At 58.2% G+C, this 19,409-nt stretch overlaps 1 protein-coding gene across 1 annotated transcript in view; it reads right to left on the bottom strand.

The window, feature by feature from the left end:
- Positions 1-3,024: 3,024 nt before the first annotated feature.
- Positions 3,025-19,409, bottom strand: part of CPNE7 (copine 7) — a 36,261-nt gene continuing 19,876 nt past the window's right edge. The window contains exons 6-16 of the mRNA XM_073308242.2: positions 19,250-19,333; positions 17,887-17,976; positions 17,212-17,310; positions 16,452-16,538; positions 15,845-15,904; positions 12,246-12,379; positions 11,491-11,545; positions 10,695-10,746; positions 10,063-10,196; positions 8,116-8,352; positions 3,025-4,986 (exon numbers count right to left, since the gene is read on the bottom strand). Of these exons, the coding sequence (XP_073164343.1) occupies positions 4,849-4,986; positions 8,116-8,352; positions 10,063-10,196; positions 10,695-10,746; positions 11,491-11,545; positions 12,246-12,379; positions 15,845-15,904; positions 16,452-16,538; positions 17,212-17,310; positions 17,887-17,976; positions 19,250-19,333 (1,170 nt within the window). The 3' untranslated portion in view covers positions 3,025-4,848. The remainder of the gene's footprint in view (positions 4,987-8,115; positions 8,353-10,062; positions 10,197-10,694; positions 10,747-11,490; positions 11,546-12,245; positions 12,380-15,844; positions 15,905-16,451; positions 16,539-17,211; positions 17,311-17,886; positions 17,977-19,249; positions 19,334-19,409) is intronic.

The following is a 19,409-nucleotide window of genomic DNA, read 5'->3' as shown; positions in this document are numbered from 1 at the left end:
CTGTCTCGCAGTGGCACCCAAAGGCCCTGTGCTGGGTACTGCACGAGGAGACCCTGCCCAAGGTGCTCCGCAGCTGATGGGAACCTCACTGCTGAGGGGGAGACACACACAGAGCTCCAGCTGGTGCTGTGGTGGGGGACGGGGTTTGACAAAGCCATTATCTGGTCTTTAGAGCAGCTCTGCAATAGCTGGGCAGGCCCCCATGCCATGCTCTGGGATAATGACTCCTGCGGCCCTCAGCATGGCAGTCACCTGTGTCCCAGTTGTGATCCGACACCTCATGCAATCCCTCAGCATGCCAGGCGCTGTCTGTGCCAGGAAGAAAGAGGCTGGCAGAGGGACCACCCAGAAATGCTGTTGCTGAGGCAGGGAGGAATCATAGAATCATAGAATCATAGAATATCAGGGTTGGAAGGGACCTCAGGAGGTCATCTAGTCCAACCCCCTGCTCAAAGCAGGACCCATCCCCAACTAAATCATCCCAGCCAGGGCTTTGTCAAGCCTGACCTTAAAAACTTCGAAGGAAGGAGATTCCACCACCTACCTAGGGAACGCATTCCAGTGTTTCACCACCCTCCTAGTGAAAAAGTTTTTCCTAATATCCAACCTAAACCTCCCCCACTGCAACTTGAGACCATTACTCCTTGTCCTGTCCTCTTCCACCACTGAGAATAGTCTAGAACCATCCTCTCTGGAACCACCTCTCAGGTAGTTGAAAGCAGCTATCAAATACCCCCTCATTCTTCTCTTCCGCAGACTAAACAATCCTAGTTCCCTCAGCCTCTCCTCATAAGTCAGAGGCAAATAAGGAGAGGCAAATGTAGCTGGTTCTATGGCAGGTCACCTCAGATGGGCAGCACCAGACTCCTGGGTTGTCGGTAAGGGAGGCAGAAGTGATGGGGGAGGAAGGGCAGAGGAAGGCAGGAACGAGGGGCCCTTTTCTGACCCTGGCTGTCACTTTAAAGGCTTGTGCCCCACTGACCTGAATTTGCAGGGTCACTGGCCCCCTGATTCCCCAGGAGCAAACCCCACCTGGTCCCTTTGTCAGGCTGGAAAGCAGGGCAGAGAGAAATGAAAAGCCAGAGGTACTCAGAGCAATCACAGCTGGGGCAGCTTGGAAGCAACTTTAAATTCAAAGGTTTTGCTGCTTTAATGTGTTAAATCGACATGCTGTCCTCACCCTGCTTTGCACGAACGCCAGCCTCATTCCTAACTGGGGTCGCTGGGCTCCATGCAGCAAAATCCATGAGCAGGAGCCCGGAGGAGCCTGCTTTTCTACAATGTATAATTAACCAGCAGAACTTATTGCTGCAGGATATTATTGACTTTAGCAAGTCTCAGGAAACAATTAGACATAGGGGCATTTCTATCATGCAGCACATGGGGCTCTCAGTGCAATAACAAATTCAATCGGATTGAATCTGCGTCCCAGTTGGATACAGGATTTGAAGTTGTCATGGTAAAATCCGAAGGAATCCTGGCAGGGCCATAGGCCCAGATCCTGAATGGTAATTGGGTACCTGATGCCCACTGATGGGAAGCCTCAAAGCAACAGCCACAGGCGGCCTGTGGGGCGGGAGTCTCCATTTCAGCGCCGTAGAGAACTGTGGGGCATGTTCATAGATCTTAAGGCCAGAGGGGACCGTTAAGAGCATCTCATCTGACTCCTCTATAAGTCAGGCCAGCCAATCCCACCTGCTTACTCCTGCATCCTAACCTGTTTCGAAAAATGTCCAGCCTTGATTTAAAGAGTCCAAGGGATGGAGACTCCACTGGCAGCTCCAAGGGTGAATTCCCTTTACTTTCAAAATGTGCATCTTATTTCTAGGCTGAACTTTGCTGACTTCGCCTCCCAGCCATTGAATCTTGTTCTGCCTTGATCCGCTCGAGGAAAGAGCCTCTGCTACCAGATACCGTCTTCCTGTGCAGGTGCTTATGGACAGTGACCAAGTCACACTTCAGCTTTTCCTTGATAGCTAAACGGATGGAAGTCTCTCCTTTAGTTTCTCATGGGAAAATGGGAAGGTGCGTCTCCTTCGTGGATCTCTTCGCTGAGCACTCATTTGTCCACATCCTTTTAAAAGTGTGGACACGGTGTTTCAATAAAGAGCTCACCCGTTCCGCAGACAGTATTACTATTTACTATAACCTATATTCCATGTCCAGAGATAAAGTGTATCGCCAGAGACCGCCATCACCCTTTTAGCCACCACATCACACTGGGAGTTCAGTTGTTTTTCTCCATGATTGCTAAATCTTTTACAGTCACTGCTTCCCCCAGTACAGTTCTGAATCCTATAAACGTGACCTGCATGCTTTCTTCCTAGATATATACCCCAGCATTTAGCTGTATTAAATCCATGGTGTTTTATTATACCTATCTTACCAAGCCCCCCAGATTGCCATGTGCCCTCATCATTATGTACCTCCCCACCAATCTTTGTAGAGTCTGCAAACTTTATCAACAATTTTATATTTTCTCCCAAGTCACTGATAAAATTATAGAATAGCATTAGCTTGAGTACCAGGCTCAGGGGCTGCCCACTAGAAACACACCAGCTAATTCCTTATTAATAGCGCATTTTGAGGTCTATCAGCTCTCCAGTTTTTAATCCATTTAACAGATACCATAATCGTAATGAATGAGCCATCTTGTAGCTGGGGGGCTACTGCTCCACTGAACTGTTGGTACGTCAGCGTGCCATTTGCATTGTGGAGTATGCCACCTGGCAACGTGGCCTGTAAGGTAACAGCGTTTTGTGGGTGGGAATTTCCCAGGGGTTTTGTAAAAGAGTACCGTCACCAAGTGGAGCATCTGCAGAGACATCAGTGAGGCTACACATGGAAAGGGCCGTCAATCATCATAGGGGAGGAGCTGATCACCACGGGGGTCAGGCAGGAATACTCATGCTGTGGGAAAGCATTGCGTAACTTGGTGCCCCGAGGGGGGCACAGAGGACTCCCAAGTAGGGGGGACCTCTGCTCTGCTCAGGCAGCTTTCAATAAAATGTACCAACACGGGGGGAAATGTAACATTGCCTTTATTGGCTCATTCCTCCCATACAGCAAGAACATGAGATTCGTCATGCAGACGCTAAGTGACTGACAAGCACACGGTACACAGAGAAATGTGCACAGCTGGAAACACTGGCAACGTGAATGAGCCCAGCTAGCATCATGCACTTGACGGGGAAGTGAAATGGAGGAGAGTGGCAACACTAAGCGGTTGGGGATCCCTTTCACTGGCAGCTTTGGCCTAGCCATGCCTACGTCACCGCTTCGCTGCACAGGCTGGAGGCAGTGCCAGCAAAGCGTGTGTCACTTGGGTCTGACCGAGCTCCCTGTTTGTTGGCTCCCCCCATGCCATGAGATCGCTCTGCTGTTGGAGGTGGGAGTGGCTCCCAGCTGATCAGACCCTGCCAATCAAGATGGGGGTTAATATATTTTCCTGGTTATGTTTGTTGTTCATTAAAATACTCTGATATGATATGCAAAGGGTGGCTGGGAAATGCCCAGCAACCAGCTGCTCCTGGGGCTCAGCACAGTGTGGGGGTGGGGGCAGGACTTGGCCCCCACTCTGTACAGTCTCAGGTGAGAGAGGCAGCCAGAGACAGCAGCAGAACTGTCTTCAGCTCCCACGTGCCATGTTATGGGGGCATCTCATGCCACCTTGGGAGTTCTCACTTGGCCTCAGCTCAATGCACTGGGGCCCCCGGCACGTCTGCTGTGTTGGGGACATGCCATCCAGTTAAGAGGCCACTCCAGACCCATTGCAAAGGATGGTCAGGTTGCTTCCCATGCTTCTTTGACAGGCAGCAGGGGTTACCCCGGGGGATGCTGACATGATCCACAGTCAGGGAGGCTGCTGGTCCAGGGCTGGGGATCTGGGCCGAAGATGGGAGATCATGCAGCATGGGAGCAGACAAGAAGCTCTCGCAGACAGAGGGGACTCTACATTGTGTGCATAGGTGTATGTATATTCCCTACAGCAGATCTGATTGGCTGCTCTTCCCCCGGAGGTGGGCAAAGGGGAGAAACAGCCAATCAGGGGGAGTCTCCCAGCTCACTTAGCAATTTTATTTCAAGAACTGAGCCAGCACTTTAAGCACTAGGTGCTGGGGATCCCTGACCACTAACATCTGGCCTGAGACCCAGCAAACTCATTGCACAAATGGGTCACTCACCCAAGAGCTGTCAGCCACTAGACCCCATGAGCCAGGCTGAACGGCTCCCTATCCCATTCTTAGTACTCCTGAGACCTCCAAACCAGTGCCCTAGAGGCAGCAGGCTCTGCTCTGCATCACCATCTCCGGGTCCAGCCAGCCCCTCACTCGCTCTCTGCTGGCTAACCAGCCACTGCAACCCTCTCTCCCCTTGCCTGCCTGATTCCATCACACTGTAAACACCCACCTCTCTGCATCCAAGGCCGTGCCAGGCCCTTTGCCAGGTCACTACATCACGCCCAGAAGCCGGAAACGCATTCTCAAACTGAGCAGGGACCCGTCCCGAGTCAGAAACCAGCAAAGCATGCCCCTCCCCCCTCACTTCCCACAGCCTTTGCACGGCTGGCCCCCAGGCCAGCACTCCCGGCTCAGCTCGCTGGCTGGGTCCTTCAGACGGCGTGAGGAAGGCAATACAAGGCTTTACCCAGCCGGGGGAGGCAGGGGGTGCAGGATGACGTGTGGGCGGTGGGGGAGGCTGCCTGGGGCCCAGCGCTCGCTGCTGGGGGGAGCCTGTATGATTCAGACAGTGACACACTCTTGCTCTTCTTTTCCTTTTATTTCTTTGTCCACCGTGGAATGGGCTGAGGGATGAAGGCTGGCAGGTGGCACGGAGCGGGGCAGTCCCTCACTGGGGCGAGTTGAGGGTGGAGTTGGGCGAATCGGCGTTGGGACACGGGGGCGGCAGGGCTTTGTAGCTGTAATACTCCACCACCTGCTTCGGCACCTCGGCCAGCACGCACTTCGCCAGGGCCGTGGGCGAGGCCTGCAAGACAAAGGGCAGCCGTTGGTTCCGGGCCTCTCCCAGCCGCTCTCCAGCCAGCCGCTCCTCAGCACAGAGCTGGAGGGTAGCGGCGAACAGCCTCCCCTCCCCACACTGCCCCGTTGTCCTTTGGAGCATAACTGCCATTAGCCCATGCACCTGCACCCAAGAGAAGGGGGCACACAAGGAAGGCCAGCTGGCTCTCGCATTTGTATGGGACTCGGGACTACATCAATGGGCTCTGACATTTCCCAGTGCTTCCCACGACAGCATCTGAAGGGTTAACCTTGCCCAGTGGCTCTAGGTTTCCCTGTGGCGAAAGGAAAAGACAGTAAGTCTCCAGGAGCTTCAGTTACTGACAGTCAGGATCAATTAGCCCTTGAAGTGCCCAAGCAGCTCAGATCTCAAGAGGGGCCAGAAATACAAAATATAGATTTCCCCCTCCCCCTGCCCAAATTCCATCGCAGGAGATGCAGCTGTGCTGACCATGAAAACCCCAGAGAAGCCATTCCCTCCATCTGCAGCTTCGCCCGCACACCCAGTGTCAGCTCAGCTTGATCAAGAGAGATTCCAGCATGGAGCCAGAGAAATCCATACACTGCGTGTCTGCCCTTTGGGGAGCCCAGCTGCTTAGACGTTTGTCTAGCATGGCTGGAGATCCTGGCCCGGCGGCTCCTGGAGAAGAGCATTGACACAGGCAAAGAGATGTAGGCCAGGGCTCCCTGATGGGGCATCTTGCTCACTGCCACCTTCCATGTGCAGGAAAACCCGCGTCCCAGACACACACCCCTGTGTTACACACAGCACCCATGTCCCCAACACAGAACCCCACTGAGACACCCTCCCCCCCTAGTGCTACACACAGCACCCGTGTCCCAGACACACACCCCACCCCCTTTGGACTCTTTAAATGGAGGGTGGACATTTGGGCTCAGACTGGAGCTGAGCTCTAGGACCCTGACAGGTGGGGTGACCCAGAGCAGAACGTCTACACTGCAATTAAAGAGCCCCTTAGCGGGAGCCTGAGTCAGCTGCCACGGGTCGGCTGCAGGTGTCTCAGTGTGGTGTAGACACACCCTGTGTGGGTGAAACCAGACAATTGCTACACTCTCGAATGAACGCACACAGGACAACGATAAAAGACAAAAACACCCCATCGCCTGTGGGTGAACCCGTCGCACAAAGTGATCACGCTGTATGTGACCTCTCCGTCGTCAGCCCCAACAGAAACTGGTCCTGCTGTGAGCAGGGGGTGGGACTCGATGACCTCCTGAGGTCCCTTCCAACCCTGATCCTCTAGGGTTGTAGGATTCTAAACCCGCACAGCACTTTCAACCGACGAGCCTGGGCGCCTATGTGCAGAACTCTGCTGGACACCAAAAACCCTGGGCTTCATACAGTCACGGGCTTATTACAACAAGCGGCAGCCACTAACCCTGCTTTCTGTCCTGTGGCTGCAGGGGTGCCCCTCAGCCCCTTCCCCTTGAATGGGCCCTTAGAATATGTGCTAACTGCTTATTCTAAACTATCGGTGGTTTGATCTTGTGTCTAGCCGCGACAGACCACGTCTACACTACAGACCTATTCCGGTAGCACCGGGTCGCTCGGGGGTGTGAAAACCCCCCCAATGCAGACAGCGCTCTGTGGATGGGGGAGCTTCTGCCGCCAACACAGCCACTGCCTCTGGGGGGTGGAGGGTTAAGTACGCCAACCGGAGATGCTCTGCCATCGGCATAAGAGCGTCTTCACCAAAGCGCTGCACTCGTGCAGCTGCGTCGCTGACCGGGAGGACAAGTGGGCGCTCTGAGTCCCTTTCCCTGAGCTGACAAGGAGCTCCGTGGAAATCGGAAGGTCTCTCTCACTAACAGAAGCTGGTCCAGTGAAAGCTGTCCCCTCACCCACCTTGTCTCACCCTTTGTTTCAGCATGGAGACCAGAGAGCAAAGTGGGTGTCTGGAGACCCTTGGCTTACAGAGCCACAGGAAGGTACCGGGGGGGTAAAGGCCGGGACGCCCCCTCCTGCCCCCTGTGATCCACAGGGGCAGGAGGGTTTCCTTTGAGGCACGGAGCAAGGGCATGGTTTTACTGAACTGGGAGGGAGGGCGGCCAGACTGTGAAGGGCCCATGGAGAGCAAAGGGGGTGTGAGGAGAAGAGGCACCCTGGGAGGTATGGCAGTGCCACCAGCCCCGGGGATGGGGAAACTGAGGCACAGAGCCACAAAGGGACTTGCCCAGAGCCAGAGATGGAGTCTGTGGCAGAGCCAGGATGTGACCCCAAGTCACCCGAGTCCCAGCTCTGTGCCTACCCACTAAACCATTCTCCCTGATGCCACAGTGATGGGCACACCACAGACACATGCCGTGGTCGCAGCCTGTCACGGAGTCCCTGGGCGATGCTCTGGAATTGCTCCCCATGAGCCAGGCAGGACTCTGGGGAAGTCTCCTCTCTGGGAGCAGCCTGTCTGCAGGACACACAGCTCACACAGCTTCCACCTTCCTGTGTCTGACCTCGGAGCATTCAGCATCCTCTGCCCCTCCATGCGCTTCCCACAGCAAGTCTGCTCAGGCGGGGCTCCTGGGGAAGCCAGAGGGTCCTGCCCCCCCAACTTCACAGTCAGACGGGACTCTTAGCCAGCCAGTAAAACAGAGGTTTATTAGACGAGAGGAACGTGGTCTAACACAGAGCTTGTAGGTGCAGAGAATCGGACCCCTCAGCTGGGTCCATTTTCGGGGGGCACCACCTCTGCCCTTCACTCCATGTCTCCAGCCAGCCCCAAACTGAAACTCCCTCCAGCCCCTCCTCCTCTGGGCTTTGTCCCTTTCCCAGGCCAGGAGGTCACCGGATTCCTTTGTTCTCCAACCCTTTAACTCTCACCTTGCAGGGGGGAAGGACCCAGGCCATCAGTTGCCAGGAAACAGGGTGTCGGCCATTCTCTGTGTCCAGACCCCTGCACACACCTGCCCTCTAGGGCTCTGCAATGATCATACACCCTTATCCCACCACCTAGATATTTAAGAACTGCCTAGGGGAATCTGAAGCATCCCCACACTATTCAGAGGAAACATTAAGAACAGTCCCACTTTGTCACACAGCCATGTGGTCATTACGGCAGGGGCTCGGGGGCCGACTCACGTTCTTGAAATCTCTGAAGGGGACGAACTGCACGATGTCCCTGAGGACGGGCTCCCCCTTCGGGGAGCGCAGGACCCCGTCGTCACCGTCCAGGATCTGCATGTCGGTGAAGTCCGCGTTGCCCACTCCTACGATGATGATGGACATGGGGAGGTAGGAGGCCCGCACGATGGCCTCCCGCGTGTCTGCCATGTCGGTCACCACCCCATCCGTCAGGATCAGCAGGATATAGTATTGCTGTGGGGCAAAGGCGGGAGGGCGGCTATGGGGGACTGGGCTGAGCTGGGCTAGCCCCCCCACCATCCCACTCGGGATAACCCCGTCCCAGCCCAGGCAGCGACCGATTCCTTGCTCCTCTTCTAGCCCTGTCTTACGGCTGCTGGGCCCCGACTACCCCCAGCTCCCCCAGCCGCAGAGCGGGGACAGCGCACAGGCTGAGGATGATGCATTAGCTGCCGTTGTTAATTGGTAGGCTCAGCTCCACGTCCACGGGTGTAAATAATTGACAGGATTTTAATGAAAAGCCCCTGCCCGCAGTGCCCAGTGCACGCACGCACAGTCCATGGCAGATGCCCTGAGATGCCACCTCTGCCCAAGTGCCAGGTGACTAGGGTGTTGCGTGGAGACCGGGATAACTGGCCCCGCGCACTGCATCTCTGGAGCCAGGAATTGGCTCCATGTATCCCTGTCACTCCCCCCAGCTCCCCCAGCCGCAGAGCTCTGTCCCCCAAAGAGCTCTGTAAAACCTCTGGCCTTTCCTTACTCAGCCAGCCTGGTCCAGTAACTCCACACCGACCTGCCAGAAACAACAGGGGCCCCTGAGGGTTTGGCTATTGAGTCACAGCTGATCAAATGCTGCTGGAGGACAGGGGGACACAGAGCAGAGCGGAAGGAGGCCTGTTCTGAGGAGCCACTGGAACGCGGGATCTTCTAATAAGCACTTGGCTTCTGTCATGTCTCCAGGTCCGCCAGGGCCGAGCGTGCCGGCCGTGCTGTGGAATGGGCTGCGAACGTCCGTTCAGGCAGACGCCCTGTGTGTGAGGATTGGGCGCTTGCTCCCACGTTAAACATTCCCGGCACGTGCGGCTGAGGTAGGAGCTGACATTCCTTTGATGGCCAGAGGCTAGCCCTGATGCCCAGCCAGCAGCCACGGGGCTGACGATAACAGTGCCAAGCCACGCTGGGCAGGACTGGCCTCTCCCTACTAGGCCTGAGTCCTGCGTGATGGGCCTTCCCCACAGCCTGGAACGTCTCACCCTGAGGAAGCTTTCCCTGGCTCTCAGCTGAAGGTTCACGTAGTTTCACCCCATCTCTGCTCGGTGCACCCCCTCTTCCCCTGCCACTGACTCCTGCTCCCGCCTGGCCCTTGTGCTGCAGCAGGCTCTCCGAGGGGCAGATTCAGCATCCTCCACAGCGGAAGAGGAACGCTTTGCCCTTCCAGCCAAGGCACGCAGCGTGAACTCAGCCTCCCAGTGTCCCGGGAGCCAGGAGCGATACAACCCCAGGGGGCAGATGAAGAACATTTGCAAAAGTGCCCCGCTGTCTTAGGAGCCAACATCCCATTTGCCAGCCTGGCTCAGGGGTGCGCGCATCGGAACCTCTCTGAGTCACTGGGCCATAGTCGCTTTGACAATGTTACCCTAAGGGGCTTGCCCCAGGCCACGGTAGCAGCCTCTCGCCTCTGGAGACACGGGACTCAAACCCTGGAGAGATCACACGTGAAAGGAGTTAGGAGGGTCTCAGCCAGGTCACTCATGTTGCAAACACCACTACCTACGGGCTCAGCTGACACTCCATGCCAAGCCCAGGACTTTGGCAGAGGCTTGCACAGCACAGCTGGACGGTCTACATCCAGGCAGATTCAGCTCAGCCTGGACCCCTCAACCAGAAAAGCAAGTGCCGGAGATCCCAGGCCCCTCGGCAGGTAGGAACGGGGCAGGTACTCACAGAGGCCTCCTTCGTTCTCTCCTCCGCTGCCGCCACCCTGGCCACCTTGGAGATGATGGGGGACACGTTGGTGGGGCCGTAGAGCTGGATTTTCGGCAGGCAGTTCTGGTAGGATTCCACCACGCCCTGAATTCCTAGTGGGGACATCAGGTCAGGTGAGGAGCCGCCCGGCCCAGCAATTCCACAGCGCTGAGATGCACCCGGCCCAGGGCTGCTAAGCTCGCCCTGCCCATCCCCAGTGAGGACACTAATGAGGCAGGTCCAGGCCCCACTGCCCGGCTCAACCCACACGCCCGGCAGACAGGCTGCCAGGATTCAGCCATTCCTCGTGGGGGTGCTGACAGCTGTCAGCAAGCAGGGCCTGGGCAGCCTCGGGAGGAGGCCCTGGCTGGGAACACGGTCCGTTTCCAGTGCAGAGGCCACAACTTGCTGGGCAGGAGGGGAAGCGTCCGTGCTCAGCAGGGAGAGGGGGGTGGGAGCAGGGCCGTCGAGGGCAGCAGCACCCCTGCCCGCAGTGCCCTCCACACACACTCCCGGCAGCAAGGGCTAGAGGGGGCGAGGCCTGGCTGCCCCCCCGGGGCCTTGGCACGGTGCACAGCGGGTGGGCTCTCACTCCGCTGCCAGCCTCTTACCTTCACACTCATCATCATCTGGATTGAAGTTGATGGCGAAATCATGGGAAACCTACCAGAGAGCAGAGAATGAATGTAGGAGGGCTCCCAGCCCCCCATGTCCCCAGCCCCTTTGTGTGCAGTGAGGACACGTCTCTAGCTCTGCCTCTCTATCCCCTTGCCTCCCCTGGCTGGACTGCGGCTAAAGGGCAAACAACGCACGGGCTCCCCCTGCCTCCTCGTGTGAAGCCCTTGCACCGCTCGGCCTCAGCCCTCCCCAGCACGTGCTCTGGAGACCACATTTAGTCCTGTCATTTCTCCGTGGGGTCTCTGTCTGCCCTGCTCTGTAGAAACGGCAAGTGCCATCGACGTGACGTGTCTCATGTCAGGGCCGCGCGCTGCTCCCCGGGACGGAGCCCGCTCCGCATCGCGGCAGCACCAGCGAGAGGGAGGCCTGCCCAAGTGAATCCATCAGCCAAAACCCCCCTGCCCTGAAGGGGGGGAATCAAGGCAGGCAAGCTGGGAGCAGCTGAGGCAAGTGGGAGCCGCCCAGCCCGGGCCTGCCAACCTCACGGCCCCGGACAGAAGTCCCCCCTGCCCCTGCTCCTCAGTCCCATCACTGCCCCCACCCCCGCTGCTCAGCCCCCCCCATAGCCTCTTCTGCATCTCAGTCCCTGTAGCCTCCTCTGCCCTACACTCCTCAGCCCCAGATCCTCCCCAGCCCCCCGCCCCTCAGCCCTTGAGCCATCCCATCCCCACCATGCTGCTCCTCAACTCCCCTCCCCGAGTCCTGTTTCTTACCCTGCAGGGGTCTTACCTCATACTTGGGTGGGATCCTTGCGCCAAACCCTAAGGCAGAGAATTTCTTATCGCTGGAAGGAAGCAGATGTCAGACGCTCCTGCCTGCTCCGGTGCCCCAGCACCCAACCACCCCCTCCCCCACCCCAGAAAGGGACCTCCAGGGAGCGGGGGGCCCAGGCAGGGCACAGTGAACCCTGACGCAGAGCCTCCAGCTGGCAATGCCAGCCCCGCCCCACTCAGTGTCTGCGACAGACCCCTCTGCCCCAGGAGCCCCCGGAACAGACCAGGACCATGGCAAACTGCAGGGACTCCTCCCCCGGCCCACCTGGCATGGGGGTGCCCAGGGAGCACTCAGTGTATCGCCTGCCCTCCCCCGCACTGGGAGGGGTCCATCCTGGCGAGCTCCCCGCAGTGGAAGGGCTTGGCAGCTGGGGGAGTGGGCCAAGCTGGGCCACTTCTCACTAGGGGCAGCAGGGGGGTAGGCAGCTTGGGGGTGTCTGGGACCTTGTTGTTTCTATGTGGCAGAGCCTGAAAAAACCCAGAGAGGAGGAGCTGGCCCAGAGGCAGTTGGGCTGCTGGGGGGTGGTGATGGCTCCCAGCAGGCCAGTGGGCTGGGGCGGCTCCTGCGGGCAAGCAGCAGCTGAGAGACCAGGGCCCAATGGGCTGGAGCCTAGGCAGCCAGCTCTGAGCTCCAGCATTCCCCAGCGGGGATGGGCAGGATTCGGGTTAGCCGGACGGGCCAGGCACAAACAGAGCCCAGGGCTGTCTCACCTGTCGTAGTCCTGGCAAATCTCTCCCACTGCCACCAGCGCCTTCAGGTACTCGTTGGGTTGGTAGGGGTTGATATAGTGCAGAGAGCAGCTGTTCCGGGGGTCTCCGTTCGACGCTGTGAAGTCAATAGCCACCTGGGATCGGAAGGCAGGCGGTCAGCGGCTGGGTATCCGAGAGAGGCAATGCCACACCCTGCTCTGAATAGACCCGTGAGGCCGCCAGGCGAGGGCCTACGCAGGGGCTGTCTGCTATTAACTCCCACCCCAGTGGGGCTGCCCCTTCCAGCCCACCTGGCCGATCCCCCAGGGATCTTTGGCCGCTGTCTTGCTCCCTGTGAAGGCAATCAGCATCCTGGACGCTGTCAGCCTCGGTCCAGCCTCCAGCAAGAGGTGGGCGAGGAGAATGGGAACCAGCTGCGCCCCTTTGCTCTGGGGAGCGCTGAAGTGCCCCCAACGCCTTGGCTGGCACGCTTTTTAGTATGCATCATCGGCCACTGTGAGCAAACTCAGCTGGCTGGAGGGCTTGGGCCTCAGCCATCAGCAATACATTGCGCGATATAGTCCTGCCCCTCCTGCCCAGGATCTCAGAGTGCTTCGCCTAGAGCCCCGGGTTCACGGCTATCGCCCAGGTACAGGCAGGGGAACTGGCCACTCGGGAGAGACGGGAGTGGCCCAGGCTCACCCAGAGAGGCAGTGGCACGGACGGCAGAAGGGCTCCCAGCACATCAGTGCCAGCCCAGGCACATGCCACAAGTACCCAGAATTCGGCAGGAAAGCTCTCTAACATTCCCAGGGAGCCCCAGGCAGGTGCAGAACCAAGGAGCCCAGAGAAGCCCCCTCTACCCACCAAGGGGCACACAGCTAAGCCCACTCACCAGCCCCGGACTCATGAAGCAGGTAGGGGGGAGCATCCAGCAGTAAAAGGCTTTTTAAACCCACCTTTCCTAACATCCCCTCTCTCTGTGACATCCTCCTGGCACCTCCTCGCTCAGGGACGTTAGCCAGGGTGCACTGTGGCTTGCAAAAAGAGGGGGGTTTGTGATACCACATGCGAGGTCGGCACCGGTGACAGGTGTCAAGAGCAGTGGGGAGGAATTTTCTAAAAGTTCCTGCAAACTTCTCTAATTGCTGCTCAGAAGGGACAGGCGGCAAGCAAGGCTGGGCTAAGCCAGCCAGCGTTTCTGCTCTGCCGTTCCCCTTCGAGCCATGTCACAGAGTGATGGGACATGATGTCTCACAACATGACAGGCCTTGCTCCTGGGACCAACCACTGTTCTCAGCTTGTATCATGCCGCGGAGCAGAGCCAAGCAGTCTGCTTCCCACATGTTGTGGGTCTGACTCACTCTAGGGAGAAGATGCTTTTGCAAAATGCAATCTGGAGGCTGGCTGTTTTTTCATTTTTAATGAGGAATCTGTGCCAAGTACCAGCAAAGGTCTAACAGCAGGGAATGCAAAACACTAAGGAGCAGAGGGCAGGAGCCTGGCTCATGCCCAGCACCACAGTGTGACAGAGACTCAGGTGCAAAGCCAAGAAAGAAGGGTGTTTTTAGAGACCGATCTGCATTTGCATGTACAAAAAACCATGCACACCCGTGTGCTTAATTTATGTGTCCAGTTGTACACACAACTCAGCTAGCTGCGTGTGCAGCAGGTGGTTTAAATGCACAACTACCCAGCTGTGTGCCCATGTGCAGTTATTGCACATCCCAAGCCCCTACAATCTGCAGGGAAAGAAGCTCACTAGTTAGTGTTTTAATTAATAGGACTGGAGTATGAAAAAGGCAACTGCACCATGACTGGCTCTGAGGTGTCAGTAGCCCTTGAGAAGCCACTTAGAACCTTCCTGGACTCAGAGAGTTAAACACTGCGTCTGCGTCCCTCCTTTCTCTAGCAAACTGAATCTTGGGAGGGAAAGAAACCTGCCACAGGGTCCAAGCAGGGGCTCCGGACTGCTGCTGGCTGCACTAGGTACGTCCCATTCAAACTCACCTTCTGCGTGGCTGAATGTGGCGACTATGCCCTGAAGGTCGGGATCTCGGTGCAGATGTTAATGGATGACTCTAGCCAAGCAGGAGCGGTACCGACTGCTGAGACAGCAGTCAAACAGCGTGGGGCAGGCTCACTGGTACCTTTTGGCTGTGTTGCCCCAGTCCAGCCAGTGAAGCAGCCGTAAAATCAGGGTTTACGGCTGCTGTGGACTGCAGCCAGCGTGCACCTGGCCCCGTGCTTTTCTTGTTAATCACGTACCGCTGCACTGTCCCTCCCAGGCAGCACACTGAGAGACAGAGAGATGGGAGCCGTGCTACGGAGCCACGCGTCTGCGGAGCTGAGAGCTCGAGGTACCACATATTTCTCTCTGGGCATGAAGCTACGAGCACTTCCAAATGCCCCTGCTGGGGGCCCTTGAACAGCAGGGCACAGCTGAGGAGTGGCTCGTCAGTCCACTTTGCCGTTCTTGTTCCTTACGGGTGGAACGACCCTATGCTGATACAGGGTGCGGGATGGGCAAGCCGGGAAGCCTAATGATCCCGATGCTGGCAGAGGAGAGCTCACGCTCTACGCCCACGGAGCCCTTGGCCCCTCTGTGTGATGTGGAGATCTTCCCCCCGGGAGCCAGACAACAGCTCACCAAACGCGTGTCTCATAGGCCACCAAGCAGCCTCCAGAATTAGTGCCCCATGGAATGCCCCAGGCCTGACCTCCAGCCTCCTGACCCATCTGCTCCCCAGGAAGGGCCTGAGGAACATCAATGCCTGTGCAAGGTTCTAACACTTCCGTCCGGGGACTGAGGATGAGGTTTGCTCTGGGCTTACTGCTCATCCCTGTGTGATGAAGCGGGACTGTTCTTAATGTTTCCTCTGAATAGTGTGGGGGTGCCTCAGTTTCCCCTAGGCAGTTCTTAAGTATCTAGGTGGTGGGGTAAGGGTGTATGATCATTGCAGAGCCCTAGAGGGCAGGTGTGTGCAAGGGTCTGGACACAGAGAATGGCCGACAGCCTGTTTCCTGGCAACTGATGGCCTGGGCCCTTCCCCCTGCAAGGTGAGAGCTAAAGGGTTGGAGAACAAAGGAATCCAGTGACCTCCTGGCCTGGGAAAGGGGAAAGCCCATAGGAGGAAGGGCTGGAGGGAGTTTCAGTTTGGGGCTGGCTGGGACATGGAGTGAAGGGCAGACGTGGTTGTCTGGCTCACTGCCCCCCAAAATGGACCCGGCTGAGGGGTCCGGTTCTCTGCACCTACAAGCTCTGTTTTAGACCATGTTCCTGTCGTCTAATAAACCTCTGTTTTACTGGCTGGCTGAGAGTCCCATCTGACTGTGGAGTTGGAGGGCAGGACCCTCTGGCTTCCCCAGGACCCCGCCTGAGCGGACTCGCTGTGGGAAACACACGGGGGGGCAGAGGATGCTGAATGCTCCAAGGTCAGACCCAGGAAGGTGGAAGCTGTGTGAGCTGTGTGTCCTGAAGACAGGCTGCTCCCAGAGAGGAAACTCCCCCAGAGTCCTGCCTGGCTTCGTAGGGGAGCAGTTCCAGAGCATCGCCTGGGGACTCCGTGACACCCTGCCACAGAGGCCTTGCCAGCGGGGTGACAGGGAGCATTACTTACCGTGAAGTGGATCTGGCATCCGCCCATGATGTAATCCAGGAAGGAGTACACCCTGTGGAGCTTCCAAACAAAGGCCATGTTAGCCAGCCCCTGACAGCACAGACCAGAGCTCTTCTGGCCAGCTGGCTGGCCTCTCCCAGGCAGCGATCCAGGCACAAGCAGCCCGGAAGGACAGACCCATGTGGAGCATTCTGCACTGCTAACAGCTCAATTGCCTGCCAGACAGCATGGGGATGCCAGCCGGGCGCTGGGAGCCAAGGAGGCTGCAGCACGGGAAGGGATATGGATACAGCGGGACATGTCTGTCTGTGTCACCGAGCTGGGACAGAGCTCTCCTCGTCACTGCTCCTTCACCAAACAGCCCCAGAGGAGGAGTATGTCCTGCAGGCTTGCCCGACCAGCCCCTTCACCGGAGTACAAAGGCACTCTCACTTCCTGCTAGCCCCTCTGGCATCAAGGTGCCAGGACAGCTGAGGGGTACTGAGTCACCGCTGGGCACTGGGCAGCTTCCCCGTGGTCACCCTGGGGCGCTGCAATACAGGGCGAAGCGCTGGTATGAGAGCTCCATGAAACGCCCAGGGCAGGCCCGGCCTGGCTCCCTTCTCACCTTCAGCTCCAGTAAGATCACCACGCCTGAGTTCTTGTAATTTCGCTTCTTGATTTTGTACTTGGGGTTCATGCAGTCCCACTGGACCTTGAAGCACAACAGAGAGAGCAGCGGAGATCTGTGATCTGCGGACGAGCAGCCCGGGAGCTCAGCCTTCCATCAGCTTCCCGGACCCGCCCAGCACTGCAACAACACGCTCCTGTCGCCCCCGCGCATCCCGCAGTCACGCACCCTGCCGGGCCTGGCCTAGAGCCTCTTGCAGCACCGCTGCACATGCGAGCCCCGTGCCCAGACTGTGCACCGGACTGAACCCCGGAGCTGGTCAAACAGGGGGAAGTCTGTGTCTCAAAACAGCCCAAAAGAAAAACCGGCACATTTTGGGGGGCTGTTTTGATAGTTTGAGGATTTTGCCTTTTCTCATTTTAAATGTCAAGAAAGGGGGAGAAAAGAGGAAAAAACAAACACCACAAAACAAAAACAACCAATTTTTGTTTTAGTTTTCCTAGATTCCTCCTCCCCCCCCAAAAAAACCTGAAAAATTTGAAACCACCATTTTGGTGACAATTGAAAGACAATTGAAAGTTGAAAGTGTTGAAAGTCGGCCATTTTTCACGGGAAAAGCTTTGCCCCCAACATGTGACCAGCTCGGGCGAATACCCGGCACACACAAGCGAGGGGCTTTGACACGGAAGGGCTGAGTCACCTCATGTGCACTGTCACCAGCAGCCGGCCCACCTGGAGACCCAGACCTCCCACAAACCTTGTTCTCCCCACTTGCTTTCTGCATTTCCTCAAACGTGGTGTAAAACTCTCCGATGAAGTCGTGTTTCCCCCTGGAGTCGTAGTCCCAGACGACACACTGCAAGGAGAGGAGCACAGCTCAGCCAGAGGGCCCCACCTCATTCACTCGCTCTCGAGGGAGGGGCCTTTCCCAGCCCCCAGCATTCCCCCCATTCCTCCCGCAGACCCTCGCCGGGCTTACACTGCCTGCACCCAGCCCTGACTGACCACCTGTGCGTGCAGCAGGGTGTCTCCTTCCAGCCCTGGGCTATACAGGACACTTCAGAGGAAGGGCCCAATGCACCTGGACAGCTATGTAAGCGCACGAGGGGGGCACTTGCCCTTCTTGGGGGCCGGTTCAGGCTCTGAAGCAGGAGGACCGAAGGCCCTGGTCATGTGTCTGTGTGTTAGTGTCACTGCAGAGGCTACACTCACAAACACACTGGTGTCCTGCGGCAGTGAGTTCCGCAGGCCGAGCCTATGTTGCATCAGGATGCATTTCCTTTGATCCATCATGCCTGGGTTGCCTTTGACCCTGGGGGCAGGTTGCACTGTGACAGGGCTGGTCCCCCTTGCAGGAGACTCAGAGAGGTGGCCCCTTTCAGCTCCCCCAAAAAAAGAGGCTACTCAGGGCTTCCCACCGTCCCTTCCTCACCCTCAGCTTCCTCTTCTCCTCGCAGCTGCACAGCGAGTTCAGCGAGACCTTGAATGGCTCCCACACGGGGCTCAGGTTGTTCTTAACCACCTGTAAACACAAGAGGGGCAGCGTGAGCCTGCATCACACGCCTGGGGGTGCAAATTGCTGGCGTACGGCCTGGGCAGGGCACCCCTGAGCAATGAGCTGGGTGCTCACTCAGCTTCCATCTGCCAGAGAGGCCCAGTGGGTTTTGCAAACAGCCCTGAGTGGCCCTTGCCCCCTCCCAACCCCTGCGGAGGTGGGGCACTGAGGCACAGAGAGGGGAGGGCCCTGCCCAGGGTCATGCAGGATCACCAGCAGACTGTCTCCAGGCCGTCCCACGCCCAGCCCTGTGCTCTAGCTGCCAGACCCCACTCCGGCAGGGGGAGGCGCTAGGTAGCCGAGCCCTAGAGGAGAGACTCCCTGGACCGGCATCCAAGCTGCTACTGCCCCTCTCGCCTCTGTCTCTCCCCCTCCCTGCAGGATCCCACCGCCCTGGTGCCAGGAAGGGAACGGCAGGGCCCAGGCGGCAGGTGGGGCAGACAGCACCTGACAGCATAATAGCTCTGCTAGGTGCCTAATCCTCCTAGGCCCCCTATCAGGCAGGGCGTGAGCACAGGGAGCAGCGGGGGGACCCGTCACTCATCCCCTCTTCCCTTCCCAGGCAGAGCCCATTACGGCTCCCGGGGGACAGAAGCCTTGGAGGAGAGGAGAGGAGTGGGCGGGGAAGGATCCTCTGACAGCATGGAGCCGCGGGGCTCCCCTGCCCGTCCTCTCCAGGGGGGGAGCTGCCTGGGAGTGACAAGCAGGGGGTCGGGGGCTCAGGGGCGAGGGATCCAGCGTCCCAGCTCCAGGGCCACCTACAGCCGCAGAGGGGTACGGTGCTGCCTGGCCCACGGCCATACAGCCAGCCTGCACTCTGCAATGTAATGAGTTCCCATCACACCCACTCCCACCCGCATCACCCCGTCCCTACCAGCCCCTCCTCTGCCCCCCATCACCCTCCCCGTCCTTGCCAGCCCCTCCTCCGCCCCCATCACCCTCCCATCCCGCCAGCCCCTCCTCTGCCCCCAATCACCCCTCCCGTCCCTGCCAGCCCCTCCTCTGCCCCATCACCCCTCCTGTCCCTACCAGCCCGCCCTCTGCCCCCATCACCCCCCCGTCCCCATCAGCCCCTCCTCCAGCCCCCATCACCCCTCCCATCCCCGCCAGCCCCTCCTCCACCCACTCCCATCCCTTTGCCCCCACCCCACGTTGCTGCCCACCCTTGTCTCTCCATTCCCTTCCCCCTGGGGTGGCAGCTGGTGGCTCCTTGGAGACTCTGCCCGTGGCAGGGACCCACCTCGGTGCGGTACACCAGCTGCTCACTCCCATCGTCGTTGATCCGGTAGATCTCCAGGAAAGGATCCGACTTGCTGAAGAGATCCTGCCGGGAGGTGGGGCGGAAGGGCACGGTGAGCTCCGCGGCTGGTGCTGCCCTCCCGCCCTGGGCAGGGCCAGCA

The sequence above is a fragment of the Lepidochelys kempii genome, chromosome 12, assembly GCF_965140285.1.
Source record: "Lepidochelys kempii isolate rLepKem1 chromosome 12, rLepKem1.hap1, whole genome shotgun sequence".
Classification (NCBI taxonomy): Eukaryota; Metazoa; Chordata; order Testudines; family Cheloniidae; genus Lepidochelys; species Lepidochelys kempii.
Note: the sequence above shows the minus strand (reverse complement) of the source record. Positions and strands in the feature narration are given on the sequence as shown.